The sequence below is a fragment of the Pollachius pollachius genome (genome assembly GCF_949987615.1).
Source record: "Pollachius pollachius genome assembly, chromosome: 11".
NCBI lineage: Eukaryota > Metazoa > Chordata > Actinopteri > Gadiformes > Gadidae > Pollachius > Pollachius pollachius.
In genome coordinates, this window is record NC_136944.1 from 19,361,603 (window position 1) to 19,377,880 (window position 16,278).

The window sequence follows — 16,278 nt, forward strand, 5'->3', positions numbered from 1 at the left end:
TATTTTTTGGACTGTAGAAGTTACAAAGCCAGCCTGATGGGAGGGGGGATTATTGACCACCGATTGGCTGGCCTATTTGATATTTTTGGGCGGGTGATGGATGACGTGCTTGTGGTTCCCGACCCTGACACACTGCCTTTGGGTTCGTATAATTCTCTTTCTCTCTTTTACCCTTGTTTATAAGTGCTTTGACTCCTAGTGTAAATAAGTAAAGGAAAACACTGTACATAAATTCGATGTATATAAGCCTGAGAGGAAAAATTATATGTTAAAGGCTAATCTTGAATATACACGATATTAATATATGTGCTTATATTTATCATGTGTAGAAAAAAAAAAGAACTGGTATTTTTTGTCCCTGCACACTATTGACAGGTGTACTGTAAATCGCACATGTTTGGCAAATAGAACAAGGTAACGCCACGGCTGCAGCAGAGCTACACTAGTGCTGCAGCTTCAACTTCAATGCGCTCTTCGTCCCTCCTTCTCCTCAGCTTGGAATGACCTCTCAATTGCGTGTGGAAGAATAAGAAACGTGTGTTTGTGTGTTGGGTGGGGTGGGGGGAGGGGGTTTGCAATGTAAAAAAAAGAAAAGAAAGAAAAAAGTTTTTAAATTCTAAATTCCATCGACATTTTAAGTTCATGGACATTCATGAATGCATTCATGGCGTTCCGGAACAAGTGTATCGATGAATAGGTGTGTATGTTTTTAACCTATCCGATCAACAAGGAAGTTGGGTAAGTTGGATGGATACTCAGTGACTGGTCCTTGAAGCTTTCGCCTCTCTGTACGCCTATCTGTACCCGTCATGTTCAAATCTCCCGGTTCACTCGCCAAAATGGAGGTAAACCGACATGCCAGGGCTCTCGCTGTAGGCTTGCAGAGATAGACTGAAACCCACCAAGCGGGAGGCCTTGGGTAGGTTGTGCTCATCAGAAAGTGTGTCCATTCAAATCCCTAAAAGAACACATGCTGCATTGTCGCTTTTGTAATTTAATATGAAACGTCTGAGGACAATAATCGTGTCGATTGAAGTGCAATTATTTCTATTTTAAAGCAATTTCCTGATTTGATGTGTGTGTGTGTGTGTGTGTGTGTGTGTGTGTGTGTTGGTTCACTTCGGCCATACAGGAATTTAAGTTTGTGTTTTTACTACTAAGTCGTCCATGGTATGATAAAGTGTGTGTTCGCTGTGAACTAGGCTTATGAAGATTATGGTGATACTGATTACCATATTGATGGTTGTGGTGATACAATTACAACAATTGCAAGTGCCCTAGCAATGGTTGTTTTTACTATTATTATAATTATTTTGGAGCTATATGGACATATAAGAGGTTGTATTTTAATTTGCTGGATCCAAACTTATCCATATTTATAAGGAGGCTGGGAATTCTCTCTCTCTTGCTCTCTCGTGCTGATTGAATGTGACTCAGTCAAAATGTCCATAACTAATTGGACACCTGATACTTTGTGATAGGTCATTGGTTAAGTGCTCGTAGTGTGGATGAGTGCTTGTGTTTAGCTCATGAAACAGCCGGATGGCACATATTTACCATACAGGGCAGTATTTCTGTAGTGCATTTTGCATCGTAAACCCACACTCCACACATGTGCACACACATAAACGCATGCACTCATCTTTGGTGTGTTTATTGCACAGTTATAAGGAACCACGTTTTTACCCTCTGTTTCTTCCTGTCAGGAAACGATTCTTTCAACGATAAAAGTCATTCTGTCGAGTCAACCAACTATTACAATGCTCAAATATCAGTGAATGTGTGTGTTCATCGCACAGTTGTTTAGAAAGACATATTTAGCCTCATAGTCAAGCAATTTCATCTACTTTGAGTCAAGTAAACATTATTCAAGCATATTTTGCGCCAAAGACTCAATGATTTAGAGACTCATTTTACATCCAGTTTAAAACCCTGATCTTTTAAACTCTGATTATTCCCAATACTCATCCAAGCCAGCGTTGGTTGGAATAAATCGAATGAGGGTTCGGGGGCATATTTCTTATGGAAGAAAGAACAAATATATGGCTGTCATGCATGTATCTAGATAGTATTTTACATGATTGGTGTGTGAATTACTGTCTCATGAAAGCAATTAGAAGGGGTTCATGAAAGAAATGGAGAAAGAGACCAGTAATGGACTAGTAATAAACGTGGATAATAATGATAATACGACTAATAATAATAATAATAATACTAGTAAGACTAAAGGGTTCTTTGAGCAATACAATAAACAAGTGGATAGTAGATGTTGACCTCATATGAACTGCTTGCACAACTAGTGTACAAATGAAATTGTCGCTTGTCAAACTCCCCCCCCCCCCCCCTGCTTTGCATATCAAGTGGAACTCCGTGTGTACTGCGACGCCGACTGCAATCCATATCAGAATGTCAGAAATAAATATATATATTAAACTATACATTTTGATAACCCTATGGTCTGTGTGGTTTTATTTGTCCTGTGTATAAATACAGAAAAAACGGTATTTATATTTAATGACAACAAAAACAGGGTCGACTGTAGGAGTAGTTTTTATATGATTACCAGGTTTCATACCTCGTACAAAAAGATGAAAATGACTAAGACAGAACGCCTTGACTTAGTCCCAGCCCAAACAATAAGATGGTGCATGTGCTTTTGTTCTTGACTTAATAACAACACATTCTTCACCTCAGGTGGAGAAAGTGGATTAGGCCCATCCTTTCTTTAACACAAAACAACTTTTGTGAGTTTTAAAGTACTTTCTCACCTGCATAAAATAAATCAGACTCTAATGGATTAAATCAGAGTTCATGACATGACCATCTGGGCGAAGAGGTTGAGCTCCTTCAACCTGCACGACTGGAACAACAGGAAGGACAGTGTGCAGTCAGCGACAGAAACCAGGAGTGTACCTTAGTACCTGCCTAGATGTGTGTGTGCATGCATGTCACCTGGTATCAGCGACAGAGCTGGCTGCATACTACAAGCAATTACACTCCTGTTAAAACATACGTTTAATTTGTCTATTCAGAACTTTGGTAAGTGCTGCAAACTGTGATCATAAAATAACATGAACAACTGTAACAAACCACGAGGCGGTCAGGGATCGGAGTGTGTCCATTCAGGGCAGCCACATTGCCTGGTGTTTTCGTGAGACCCGAGCCCTCTCTTAAGGCCCATCAGTAGTTACCCAATACCACGGTGGATCTCGTTACAAACATCAGCTCATCTTTACCTGCGCGTCTTTCCCATGCAGGGAAAGACGGCCTGTGCTGTGCCACATCAATTATTGGTCACCTCAAGAGAAAAAATGCCAATGGCTAACAAAAAAGCCGAGAAGTATAGTATCTGAATTACTCCAAAACGTAAACGGCCCAACCAAATGTTAAAGAGGTCAGATTAAAAAGTCCACAGAAGATACGCTGAGTAATTGCCTCTGTGGAGTCTGGGGCGTTAGTTCCTTCATTATCTGTTTACGTCACCGCTTGACCTCGGGATGTTTGGTGACTCAATGGCTTGTATCATTAATGTTGCTCAAAACCCTTTATTGCAGCTTAGCACCCTCATTGCACATTGGGGTGGGGTGCTTTGATAAAACGGGGGTCGCTCTGAATAAATAATATCTGCTAAATCCAGACAGGTAAAGGTATGGCCGGAACTGGTGTTTTGATAACACAGTGCCTCTTGAGAAAAACTTCTAAGAATAGAGACCAACCTTCATATGTTTTGCGTCATTCAACTCAGTTGCCTGGTTACACAACTGTTCAGCCACACACACTCTGACTCTTCCCCATTCCTTCCATTTCCACCTTCCACACTAATGCAAAACGAACAAGCTAGGCCTGTTAAGTAAACGAGTGCTACTGGTGGGGGGACACACAGTTCTCTTCATAAGGTCATAAATCTGGAATTCATATTTGATTATTGAGATTACAATGGTCATTTATTATGCATTCCAACTCATCGGGTATCTTAATTCTTAGCACTATTATCAGGTCTCCATAAAACACATTGCAGCTGTACAGTAAAACCAATCACACACGGTTAAGCCAAAAAAATCCAATGCAAAGGGGCAGCCACCAGTGCAAGTATATTGAATATGGACGGCAATAAGTGCGCCTGCGCCGGACGTGCGGTTGTTGCAGCATTAACACTGTGGAGACCTCCCGTAGCGCGTCTTCCTCGGCCATGGGGCGACCCTGCTCGCTGATAATGAAGAGCTGAGACGCGTTATGGTCCAGGTTGAGGAACACCAGTATTTATCGCCTCAAAGACCCCATCCAACGGAAACAGCGCCTCCGGTCCAACCCCAGCGGGACAGTTCTCGCGGCGGACTGCAACAGAGCCCCCCGGGTAATGCGTAAAGGCGCCCGGAGGGGCCGGGATGGGGACCTTCAGTGTCTGCTCCCCCTGCTTGGTATCTTCTTTCTTGGCGTCGAGCAGTAACGCCACCACGGCGTCTGCTTGTTTCTTTATGAACGTGAGGTGTCGGCACAAAGGACAGATGATGGTGTCTCTGACTGTGATCACTCGGTCTCCGGTGATGCTGACCAGCGTGCGCACCAGACAGCCGTGGCAGAAGACATGTCCACAGCTCAGGGTCCTCTCGCTGCCGGACATGCACTCGAAACACACAGGGCATTCTGGTTCCGTGGGCACCTCCACACTTTCGTGCTTGTAAAATGCCATCTTATCCACCAACAGATGTGTAAGTCTATACAGGGAGACGAGCAAACAGAGTAACCCCTCAAGATTCTCCGTGGATCGTCATTCACCACTTCCTTCTGCTCGCTGAGAAGGAACTTCTCAATTTTGAGTGTGACCGGTCTGGTTTCGAGGCTACCAAGCTACTGTCACCTGCGATGCAAGGTTGGTTGTGGATCTGCGGCAGAAGTGGTCAAGCGAGTTTACGCAGTTCAGATTGCATAGTGACATAGTTAAGCTAATAATATCCAAGGTAAAGTGGCAGCCACCAGTGCAAGTATAGTGAAGATGGATAGCAAGAAGAGCAACCAACGTCCCGTGGTGCAGATCTTAATGCGCCTGGGCCGGACAGGCGGTGGTTGCACCACCACCACTGTGGAGACCTCCCGCAGCGCGTCCTCCTCGGCCATGGGGCGACCCTGCTCGCTGATGATGAAGATCTGAGACGCGTTATGGTCCAGGTTGGGGAACACCAGTATCTGTCGCCGCAAACCCCCCATCCGCCGGAAACAGCGCCTCCAGTCGAAGCCCAGCGGGACAGTTCTCGCGGCGGACTGCAACAGAGCCCCCGGGTACTGCGCAAAGTACTCCGCGCCCGCGGGCGCGGGAATGGGAACCTTCAGCGTCTGCTGCCCTTGCTTGGTCTCTTCTTTCTCTGCGTTGAGCAGTAACGCCACCACGGCGTCTGCTTGTTTCTTTATGAACGTGAGGTGTCGGCACACAGGGCAGATGATGGTGTCTCTGACCACTCCGTCTCCGGTGGTGCTGACCAGCGTGCGCACCAGACAGTCGTGGCAGAAGACATGTCCACAGCTCAGGGTCCTCTCGCTGCCCGACAGGCTCTCGTAACACACCGGGCATTCTGGTTCCGTAGGCTCCTCCACACCTTCGTGCTTGTAAAATGCCATTTAATCCACCAGCAGATGTGTAAGGATATAGCTTTCAGGGAGACGAGCAGTCGGAGTAACCCCTGAAGACTATCCTTGGATCCTCATTCACTTCTTCTTTTTGTTCGCTAAGAAGGAACTTGTCACTTCGGAGTGTGACCAGTCTGGTTTCGAGGCTCCCTTCTAAATCAGCGACTGTCACCTGCGATGCAAGGACTCGGCTGATTGGATCTGTGGCAGAAGTGGTCAAGCAGGTTCACATTTCACAGGTTGCATAGTTTCAAGTTTACTAAGCGGTCGGCAACATACAAACATACATACATGCAACGCATGCCTACACTATTTAAGCAATACCTTAGCCTATTATATGATATTTAGACAACATGTTTAATATATAAGCCTATATAAATATGAATTCAAATGTGAATGGGGGATGTGAATGACTTTATTAACACAGCTGAATAAAATCAGGTTAAAAAAATATCTTGTTTGTTTACCACATTGTCAAGAACATGCATATAACATTGTTTTGGCATAACGAGAGATTGCATTAAACCAGTCGGTCAAATGCCACCTTGTGGTGATGGGCACGATAAGCACAATGTAGAGCACTGACTCGGGCTTGATAGAGCCAATTCTACTCATGCAATTTCTATGGTCGCCCCGCCTCCTTCTGACGCACCCATCACCGACGTCAGCGCGCAGCTATAGCGTCGCTTCCGAGACGCGTTGGCAATTTCCGAAACAGTTTACCCACAGATGGTTTGACGTTCTGGTGGTGTGTGCGTTACAGTGGATGTAAGTTACAGTTTGCTAGAAGAAGACTTGCCGAGAAAGCCCACAACTGGACCGTGATTTGACATGCCCAGGTACGAACTCGAACCCACACCCGACTGTTCTGGTCGCATTCCTCTCAAGAAAAATCGCCTTCGTAGCGACCCTCGTCGGCTCCTGAACTGGGCGTCGAGGCTTCCCCTTTTCATGGTGCCAAGTATACTAACAGCAATTTTGTTCTGTTTGAACACTGTACTATGTTTCCGTGGTATTACATGACATGACACGGTGTGATCGTATTTGTATAGCCAGCCTACACCTGTAAAATAACCCCCATTGACGGTAGCTCGTAGACCGCAATGGTCAGTCCACCACAACCACTGCTAAGCTTTTCACATCCAGCCGGTCTCTCGAGGAGGCCAACTGCTCACAGGGAGTGAGTGAACCACTGAATCATGATGAATCATATTAGTAATACATGTCACATCTGACGCCGGTATCTTGTATCGAGATTTCGTAAGAGTCGCTGTTGAGGACACTGTTATTGTGTTAAACGAGAAGGTAACATGTGAAGCCCGACTAGGGGATCCTCATGCTGCCCACCAAACCCGGCGTTTTGACTGAACCACGATTTCCGGAGAGAGGAATGATTGTTTTAGGGATTTTGGACCTGATTTTGGCTCTGATCTATAATGGGGTCCACCCCTATTATCGCTGAACATCTGTACGTGCATTATAGATCATCGCTAAACATCTGTAAGTGAAAAAGGGGAGGACTTTATCAGTCTAGTTGTAATACTTTGGCTCGTCAGTTGTATAATGCAGTGCATATGAACATCATATAGTTGTGTTATTGTTATCTCACCATGGTACCCGCATATGCTGATGCGATGAGAGGAACTTTTTTGTCTAACCGGCGAACCTGTTTTCTTTTTTTAGACAGCCTATGCAAAGCAAACTCTGTCATGCTTTTATTATAGTTTTACAATAAAGTGTCAAATCTATGATAACAGTGTGTTGCTGGCTCAGTCTGATGCACGTCAGAGTCATGTTGACATTCAAGGATGTGGCAGTACCTATTGTGTTTCTCAAGATAACGTTGACACTTTTGTTTTAGTCTGGATCACTATGGAAACGACAGTGTTTATCTATTCTCTATTACATGATGGACCACCTGAATGATTTAAAAAAAACAACAACTTCCCCCACTCAAACTCTCAACAGTGACCAAACTGACCTATTGCGACCAAAACATGAAAATGCTTGGAAGAAGTCAAAAGGTTGAGAATGCCTTGCCCGTGTTGAAGGGTCTGTGTGTCTAGCCACCGTTGGCCACATTCCTCTTCGGTGGCGTTATTCCACAGGTCACCCGCGGGTTGTAGAGCTCCCTGCCTCTTAACAACAGTACACGGAGCTGGATGTGGTGAGTCACCTATCGACACCCAATCTGAGAGGAATGCAGAAAGGACAAACTGCTGTGCCCTGTTCATCCCGCTACTCTGTCCCTCCCTTGACCCTGCATGCCATCCACCACAACCCTGATAGCCCACTGAAGGGGACTGTCATGGGAAATGAACATTCTGTGAAGGCCTAGGAGGCTAGGACTTTAACTCAGACTTCCAGGTAAAGGGGATTTTTCAAAGAGAGCCTACAGAAGTGGATTATGGTGCTCTGCTCATTTTCATCTAAAGTCTATAGCGTGGCCTGGCTTGGACATATATTCACTTTTTCCACTACAAATAACCAGTTTAATTGCATGTTTTTCTGCCTGTGCCTCTATAAGGAGCACAGCTTGAGGTATTGCGCCTAAAACTCGACTTGGACACTGTAGGAAACCCCTTTGGTTAATGGCCCTGAAGTTGAGCCAAACTTGTGGTCCCGACCTCAGTTGTATGTTGGCCAGCTTGGATCCATGTGTGCCTACTGGTGATGCGCTGTGCTGACGTGATGGAACAGCCCCTGGATGATGAAGGGAGTTGTGGTGGGTTTCAACCCCCGGGACAGATGGGCTTTTATATGGATAGGAAACGCACCCACATCTGTCTTTTTACATACTAATATAATATGTATTAACCTCCAGCCTTATTGACTGTTTTCTGTCTCTGTGGATAGACACTTATATGATCTGTGGGTTACACTCAACCAAAGGGCATTCTGAAAACCTTTTACTTGGAAACCGGTTGATAAGGTCAAAATGCATGCTTTTGTCATCATCAGGCCACGGCTCATGTATCTTTCTCTTCTTTCCTTTTCTTTAGGCTGCCCAGCCATGGAAACAGAGATGATCCCCAAATTCCCTTCGAAGGACGAAGAAATTAATTACTGGAAGTTGCTATCCCTTAAATATAAGAAAAGGTATGTGTGCATATGTGTGTGTGCTAATAGAGCTAATAGTTCTGAAGACAGGCTTTTTTTTTGTTGGCTGAATGGTTCACCAACCCTTGCATAGGTGTTATGTCATAACATAAGCGTTGTGTATTGTTATGCCCTACCATTATATAAGCCTGCATCACACGCTAAGGCAAAAAAAAAGCCCTAAAGGATGATATGTCAACAAGAGACCCTTCAACGGGGTCACTTGTTGAGTGTAGACGGTCAGGAGTCAGCCCTAAACAGGTCAACAGTTGCTATACTTGGTTAAAAACATCATGGCCCAACTGTTACGTTATTATATATGCTCTGAATGTGTTATTCAGTTTCAGCTTCTGCCTCGGGCAAAGAAAGTAGCACTAGGGTTTCATGACATTCGATTCTTTCCCAGGAAAAACTCAGTGTGTCAGATAGCCTGTACAAGGCTATGGACCCAGGCTAGCTTTGGAGGTATGCATACCCCAAGAGGAACAGCTGTGGAGAGCCTAGCGTAGACACAGACACAAGTGCTCTCAGAACAGGGAGACATTCCAACTCCATACTGCTTCTATACTGGAGCAGCTACTATTGTGGTGCTGATATACTGTTGCAACTACTATACTGGTGCCATTATACTTATGCTACTTTACTGCTGCTACTATTCTTGTGCTACTATACTGTTGCTATTATACTGGTGACAATTCTTGTATCAACATCCTAACTGTACCGACAGCGATAGATTGTTTCTCTTTCTTCTGACAGATGTATTTATTGTAAGTCGCTTTCGATAAAAGTATCTGCTAAATGGCCCAAATGTTAATGTTAATATACTTTTTCTACTTTACTGGTGCCGATATACTGGTACTGATATACTGGCGCTGGTATACTGGCGCTGGTATACTGGCGCTGGTATACTGGCGCTGGTATACTGGCCCTGGTATACTGGCGCTGATATACTGGTGCTGATATACTGGGGCTAATATAGAGGTAGTAAGTGGTGCTCTGTTTGTGTAGCTATGTAGCTATCTGTATATCTGTAAAGCTACAGCCATTGTGGTGAGCGTGGGGAATGCTGTAGTGATATGCATTGTAAAAATAATTGGTGAATCGTATAACCAAGGATATAGCAATGTACAGTATATCAATATGTCAGAATTTTCCATTACACTACTACAATCCTTATCTCTTTCTAACCTTTCATATCGCTATCCAAACAAAAGCAGTGCCATTTGTTGCTGTGTTGACCAATTCTCTTCTGAAACTCTCTTCTTAAACTTTCACCTCTGTGGCTGTTATGCAATCATGTTATGAGCATAGGTGGTGGTCTTGCAAGGGGTGTGGGGTGACTTTGTAAAAACGGCACAGAAATAGTTAACAACATCCTGACTGGTTTCTAAGAATTTCCTGCTCTGGGTAAATCAGGGGGAAAAACAAGGGAGAAAACACCGCGCTAGAGCTGTGCTCGCCTGGGGTATGGCTCATGTGTGTTAGTCACGTCCTCTGTGATATCTGGACCTCAACGTTGGGTGTGTTTTGAATACGTCCATGGAGTGTGTAGTGTTTTGATGGCAGAAGGCTAGTTCTCCTCTTTACTCTAATGGCCAGTAAGAGTGCAGGGCTTCTCCATTCCATTCAGATGTAATGTACATTGATACACATTTACTTTGTTGTTATACACATTCATTATTGAACACTATTCCATGTTATGCGTTCCCAAGCTCCCTGACGCCTACTGCACATTCCCAAGTGTGTTGGTGTGCAGACTGGGTGTCGGGGGGGAGAGACAGGACAAGTGTGTACTGTTGAGGCCAGCGGTCACATGGCTCAGCCTGCTGATGAGACGGCCTCAGCTGGCGGCTGGTGTGTGTGTCGGGACCAGCAAAACAACTGGTTCCTCTAGGACACCACAGCCCAGACCGACCACAGAGAACTGGGGGGGGGGGGGGCTTATTTGGGGTTAGGGCAAGGCGATTTGGCCAAAAAATAAAATCTCAGATCTTCTCAAACCGAACCCGATAATCGATTTTAATCGGGGGTTTTTCTGTAAATGACAAATATATATATTTTTTAAGTTTGGATTTTATTTGAAGATACACAATGATTAACAAATTCAACATTTGGTTGCCAGACTTTAGGCAAACTCTAAACACTCACTTTTTTCAGTGCATGCTGTCATGTTGTCATCGATTATTGACCATAAATCCGAATTACGATTGAAAATCGATTAATTGCCCAGCTATATTTGGGGTCCCTTTCATTTTTAATGTTGCATTCTTCTCATTAGGTACCCAAAAAACTTGTTGACTTGAAGTTCCTAGACGGTGAGGTCAGCTCTGTCAAGTCTGTGGTTCCCGGCGCATGTCTTTTTCTCACTTCCCCTTTTCGGGTTTCAGACCTCCTGCCTGTTCCCCTCCTACCTTTTCTTAACCTCTTCTGTGTATCGGGCCACAGCCCAGCAGCCCTGTTTATAGTGCTGCTTACAGGCAGACTCTCTTTATTTAGCTCGCTCCTCCGCGCTATTTCCAGATCCCACTCGACATCTCTGCATGCTGCCCCCAGTGAACTTAATGGGATGCGCGACCGGGATCAGAAGGCTAAACACAGTATCTACAATAACCTCGACAACAACACAGGCTTTTGATGGCACCTACTCTATTGTTTCCCTGGGGATTATGATCTCTGACCACAGGGATGAATGGAACCAGAACTGCATATAAAAACACTGAGCTGTTTCCTGGGACAAAAGGCAGGCCGACGTTCTAGAGCACAGGCCACAGCTTTGTGTGGTCATCAGTCATCTGATGGCCAGCACCGGTCATCATGAATGATGGACAATACCAGGCAGGTTTGCTTTGAACTGACGTGTGTGCGTGTGCGTGTGTGTGTCTGGTTGCAGCTGCCACGATGCCCAGGAAGAGCTGCAGGAGTTCCAGGAGGGCAGTAGGGAGCTGGAGGCTGAGCTGGAGGCCCAGCTGGTCCAGGCGGAGCACCGCCTCCGAGACCTGCAGTCGGAGAACCAGAGGCTGAGGAACGAGGTGGACAACCTCAAGGTGAGCCCGGAGACATGCGCCACGACGTGCAGTGGCTTCACAGCATTCAGTAGCTTCTTAACGTGCAGTAGCTTCACAACATTCGGTATCTCCGCACAACATTCGGTATCTCCACAACATTCGGTTTCGGAAAACTACCCAGTTTATTTGAAAATGTATCCGTGTGTTCTAATACCCTAAGCAAAATACGCAATATAACCCAGCACACATATGAGATACAATCAGGCTATTGAGCTCTCTCTGCATTTCATAAATCCTGGATTTTCTCAGTTTCCGATAGTTTCTAGAAGTTATGTTTCATGAATGACCTCGTAACAGCAATTTAGCAGCTACTATGATTAGTAACCCATGTGATATTTATAGAGCTGGGGACCTTGTCGAATGACCTCATACACGTTCAAGCGTTACTGAGTCTTTCCTCAGGTAATCCTCCAGCACGTTGTAATAGGATGAGCGGGAGGGAGAGGGAGGGAGAGAGAGATAACACAAGTTGTTCAAGCCTTTTCTGCTGCTGTTGCGCAACAAGACGCTACATCTCACTACAGACAATGAACCATATGTTCCTTTCAACGCTGGAAGAAGAAGACAATTACGAAAAAACTCTTTGTGGCTTCTCCTCCCCAAGGCCAGATTAGCCAGTGTTAGGGGTGGGGGGGGGGTTTCTGGTCCTCCTCCCCCAGACCAGATGAGCCAGGGTTGAGGGGGGGGTTTCTGGTCCTCCTCCCCCAGACCAGATGAGCCAGGGTTGAGGGGGGGGGGGGTCTCTGGTCCCCCTCCCCCGGACCAGATGAGACAGGGGGCCGTCCCCAGGAGACACAGAGGACCAGTGACGGCAGGACCTCTGAGGCCCCTTTTGGTTCTTAACTAATGATGTGAGATCCGGGCTTCAAAAGCGTCCCTTCCTCAGCCATATGACTCAGGGGCTTCCCAAGCCCAGTCGCTACAATGAGTCGGCAGAGAAACTAGCTGTTACACTTGGAGGAGACTTTTATTTTTCTTCTCTGACTCATTCCTTCCTATTGCTCTCTCTCTGTGTCTGTCTGTGTGTCTCCCTCTCTCCATCTGTATTACCCTCTCTCTGTCTCTGGTTCTCTCTCTCTCGCTCTCTCGCTCTCGCTCTCGCTCTCTCGCTCTCGCTCTCTCTCTCGCTCTCGCTCTCGCTCTCGCTCTCGCTCTCTCGCTCTCGCTCTCTGTCTCGCCCCTGCAGGAGAAGCTGGAGCAGCAGTACGCCCAGAACTACAAGCAGGTGTCGGCCCTGGAGGACGACCTGGGCCAGACGCGCAGCATCAAGGAGCAGCTGCACAAGTACGTGCGGGAGCTGGAGCAGGCCAACGACGACCTGGAGCGGGCCAAGAGGTGAGGGGGACACCGGCACACCCTCCACCCCACCCCACTGCTGCCCACCCCCAAACCCCACTGCTGCCCACCCCCCCCAAAATTAAGCAGCTTATAGTTTTTCGGAACAACACTCGACACTATACACTTTTTTATTTAGTCAGTGACAAAACTTTAGATCAATGTCCATCTTGCCTATTTATTACTTAACATTTCTCTTTTAGATTGTCTTCATGATTGTCCTTTTTGTCTTTCATATGTGCTCATGTTGCCCCCGGTACGACCTCTGTTTCAGGGGTGGCATCTTGCCGTATTGTGTTTGGTTCACGCTGATCTGAAATATAATGCAAGAATACAACAAGTGACACTTTGACCCTTACCCCCCCCCCCCCTTCACAGGGCCACCATCGTGTCTCTGGAGGACTTCGAGGGCCGCCTGAACCAGGCCATCGAGAGGAACGCCTTCCTGGAGAGCGAGCTGGACGAGAAGGAGTCCCTGCTGGTGTCTGTGCAGAGGCTCAAAGACGAAGCACGAGGTGGGGGCACGGAGTCTGTCTCTCTCTCTCTCTCTCTCTCTTCTCTCTCTCTCTCTCTCTCTCTCTCTCTCTCTCTCTCTCTCTCTCTCTCTCTCTCTCTCTCTCTCTCTCTCTTTCTCTTTCTCTTTCTCTTTCTCTCTCTCTCTCTTTCTGGTGGTTAAGGTGGAAGAGTCCCCAGGTCAACACATCCGTGAGCAAGATTCAAAACCCTTTCTGCTCATTAACTCCCATGTGTCTTAAACTACATCGATGTACAACCATAAATCGATTCAGATGAAAGTGTCTTCAATGTTACTCCTGTTAAACACGCTTTGTGTCCTGTGCAGATCTGAGGCAGGAACTGGCCGTGAGAGAGCGCACCACGGACAGGATGTCAGCGCCCAGCTCGCCCACGTCCGACATCCACAAGATGGAGTCGCCCGTGCAAGCCTCCCTCTCGCTCCCCGGCACACCCGTGGGCCCGAGCCCCCCCTTCGTCAACCCTAAAGGTCAGCCCCCCCCTCCTCCACCACCAACCCCATAGGCCTATTGGCTTTTTTCCTTAAATGTCGGATTGAGTCTCATTTGCAATTTGAACTTCCTTGTCGTCTTCCATCTCTCCCAGTGTTAACCAACGGCTGTGGCAACACCGCGCTCACGCCCTCTGCTCGGATATCGGCGCTGAGCATTGTGGGCGACCTTCTACGTAAAGTGGGTGTAAGTACGGCCTTTTTCTGCTGCCAGAGGTTGATCACATCTCGGCTGCGGTCCTCGCCAAGTCAGCGAGACCTCTGGAGTTACGGAGTCCCGGGGACAAGTGGAAGACCGTCGGTTCTGCCGGTACGTAGCTCTGATTGTTTCCCCGTCTCGTCTTCCAGTCGTTGGAGTCTAAGCTAGCGGCGTGCAGGAACTACGCGAAGGACCAGCAGGCGAGGAAGAACTACAACCCCACCAGCAACGGGACGCTGCTGAACAGCAACGCCACCAAGTTCCCCCACTCGCTACACACCACCTACCTCGACAAAACGTCAGTCTGCCTCTTGTATAGCAGTGTGTGTCGTTCTGTGCAATGTTCTTCTAAACTAATCCAAACAATTGGATGAAATAGCACCTTTGTGCTTATGAATAACTGAACTAATGATTTGTTGTTTTGTGTGCGTGTCGCTCTTTCTATCTCTCTTGTGTGTGTCAATGGGGCTCCACCAGGACTGTGAACGGCTTAGAATCGCTGACGTCCATGGCTCCCTCCAGAGCGGTGTCTCCGCCTGGCATGCTGCCACTCAGCGTCTAAGACCCACCCAGCACCCCCAGCACAGCCCCGCCCTGGACAGGCTCCAACCTTCCCCCGCAGAATGAGAGTAGATGGGACACTTAAGTCTGTGTGTGTGTGTGTGTGTGTGTGTGTGTGTGTGTGTGTGTGTGTGTGTGTGTGTGTGTGTGTGGCGCGGACTCTTTTTGATTGTGCGGTTTAATCTAAGACACCTTGGATACACATGAGTTAATGCCTCTCTCAGCCATAGAAGCATGGCTGAGTAGGTCTGCAAGCTAGTAGTGTGTGTGTATTAACCTCTCCGTACACAGGCATGCGCCCGTCAGCTGGGCTGCACGCTGTCTGCCCTCTCTCTCTCGCTCGACCTCTGCTCTGAAGCAGTTCAATGATTAACTTGTTCATTTTGTTCATTGGGGAACCTCTACACACGGAAAGGATCTTAATTGCAGCTCTCAAAATGTTTTGGTTCCACTTACTTTCACTTTAATTGCACAGTTTAAACTCATTTCAATTTAGAATGTATTTATGAAGGGTTATGTTCAGAGTTTATCATATAATATCTAAGTGAGCGTTGCGATTTATTCTTGTCTGTTTTCCCTAACAAGCCAGCCGGTACATGCGTTAAATGACTGAACGGTTGGAACTCATGTAGCGACAGCACACCCATTCTACTGGATGGAGCCTGGATGTTGATGTTCAGATATGTGCTGGTTCTGTATTAGGAGGGATCTCTCACAATGTTTCTTTGCTCAAGTTTTGTTTTCTCTATGGTTGGCCATTGACGTTTCAGGGAGCAGTTTTTTGTTATGCCGTGTGTTGGTTTGTGGGCCTGCTCACTCTGTTCTGTAACCCTGACTAACAGGATATGTTAAGCAAGCGTTTAACATTTCATTTGTTGTACCGTTTTCTATACTGTCTTGACAAACCGTAAGTTCACTGTAATACCTCTCCTGGCTTGTTCCGCTGATGCTGCCTTCAGTTTACATCCGCAAGCTAGATTTAAATCCTGTTCATTTTCTGAAAATGCAAAACGTTAACTTGCCCTTAGCGGAAAGTGAGTGCTAACCTTTCCACATTTTAGAACGTAGACTGAAAGGCTCCAGATGGACCTGTTGGTATGGCTCCATATAAAGACTGCTAACCGGTTGTCTTGGGCTGTAAGCCTGTCACATATGTATATACTGACCTTTGCTATTTAGCTCCTATTTATTTCTGTTACTGAATTGCATGTTTGAAACATTTCTTCTGAATTTAACTTTTTGCACAGTGGTCAGATGTTATATTCTAGGCTTGTTTGTCAAATGTTTGTCTAATTTGGTTAAATAAAGTTTTCAGAACATACATATTTGCATTAATGTATTTTTGGTTGAATCACTTTTTTTTTTATTGAAAA

The 16,278-nt window shown here is 46.2% G+C and overlaps 2 protein-coding genes and 1 pseudogene across 3 annotated transcripts; 1 reads left to right on the forward strand and 2 right to left on the reverse strand.

Moving 5' to 3' along the window:
* Positions 1-2,507: 2,507 nt before the first annotated feature.
* On the reverse strand, positions 2,508-4,693 carry LOC307082421 (RING finger protein 222-like; annotated as a pseudogene). The gene has a single exon. The product of its transcript is annotated as an RING finger protein 222-like (transcript).
* A 241-nt stretch (positions 4,694-4,934) lies between these two features.
* On the reverse strand, positions 4,935-5,761 carry LOC307082420 (RING finger protein 222-like). The gene has a single exon (XM_079745979.1). The coding sequence runs from the start codon at positions 5,611-5,613 to the stop codon at positions 4,939-4,941; it is 675 nt and encodes a 224-aa protein (XP_079602105.1). The 5' UTR covers positions 5,614-5,761; the 3' UTR covers positions 4,935-4,938.
* A 568-nt stretch (positions 5,762-6,329) lies between these two features.
* LOC307082631 (nuclear distribution protein nudE-like 1-B) lies at positions 6,330-16,226 on the forward strand. The gene is made up of 9 exons (XM_079746263.1): positions 6,330-6,461; positions 8,625-8,721; positions 11,612-11,765; positions 12,973-13,121; positions 13,500-13,636; positions 13,963-14,124; positions 14,241-14,332; positions 14,494-14,642; positions 14,822-16,226. The coding sequence occupies exons 2-9, from the start codon at positions 8,636-8,638 to the stop codon at positions 14,904-14,906; spliced, it is 1,014 nt and encodes a 337-aa protein (XP_079602389.1). The 5' UTR covers positions 6,330-6,461; positions 8,625-8,635; the 3' UTR covers positions 14,907-16,226.
* The last annotated feature ends 52 nt before the right edge of the window (positions 16,227-16,278 follow it).

Bases quoted from the DNA above. Each gene is read 5' to 3' on its own strand.
- LOC307082631 (XM_079746263.1), top strand. From the start codon at position 8,636: ATGGAAACAGAGATGATCCCCAAATTCCCTTCGAAGGACGAAGAAATT. The intron at 14,125-14,240 runs GTCAGCCCCCCC...CATCTCTCCCAG, and splicing joins CCCCTTCGTCAACCCTAAAG to TGTTAACCAACGGCTGTGGC. The intron at 14,643-14,821 runs GTCAGTCTGCCT...GGGCTCCACCAG, and splicing joins ACCACCTACCTCGACAAAAC to GACTGTGAACGGCTTAGAAT.
- LOC307082420 (XM_079745979.1), bottom strand. From the start codon at position 5,613: ATGGCATTTTACAAGCACGAAGGTGTGGAGGAGCCTACGGAACCAGAA.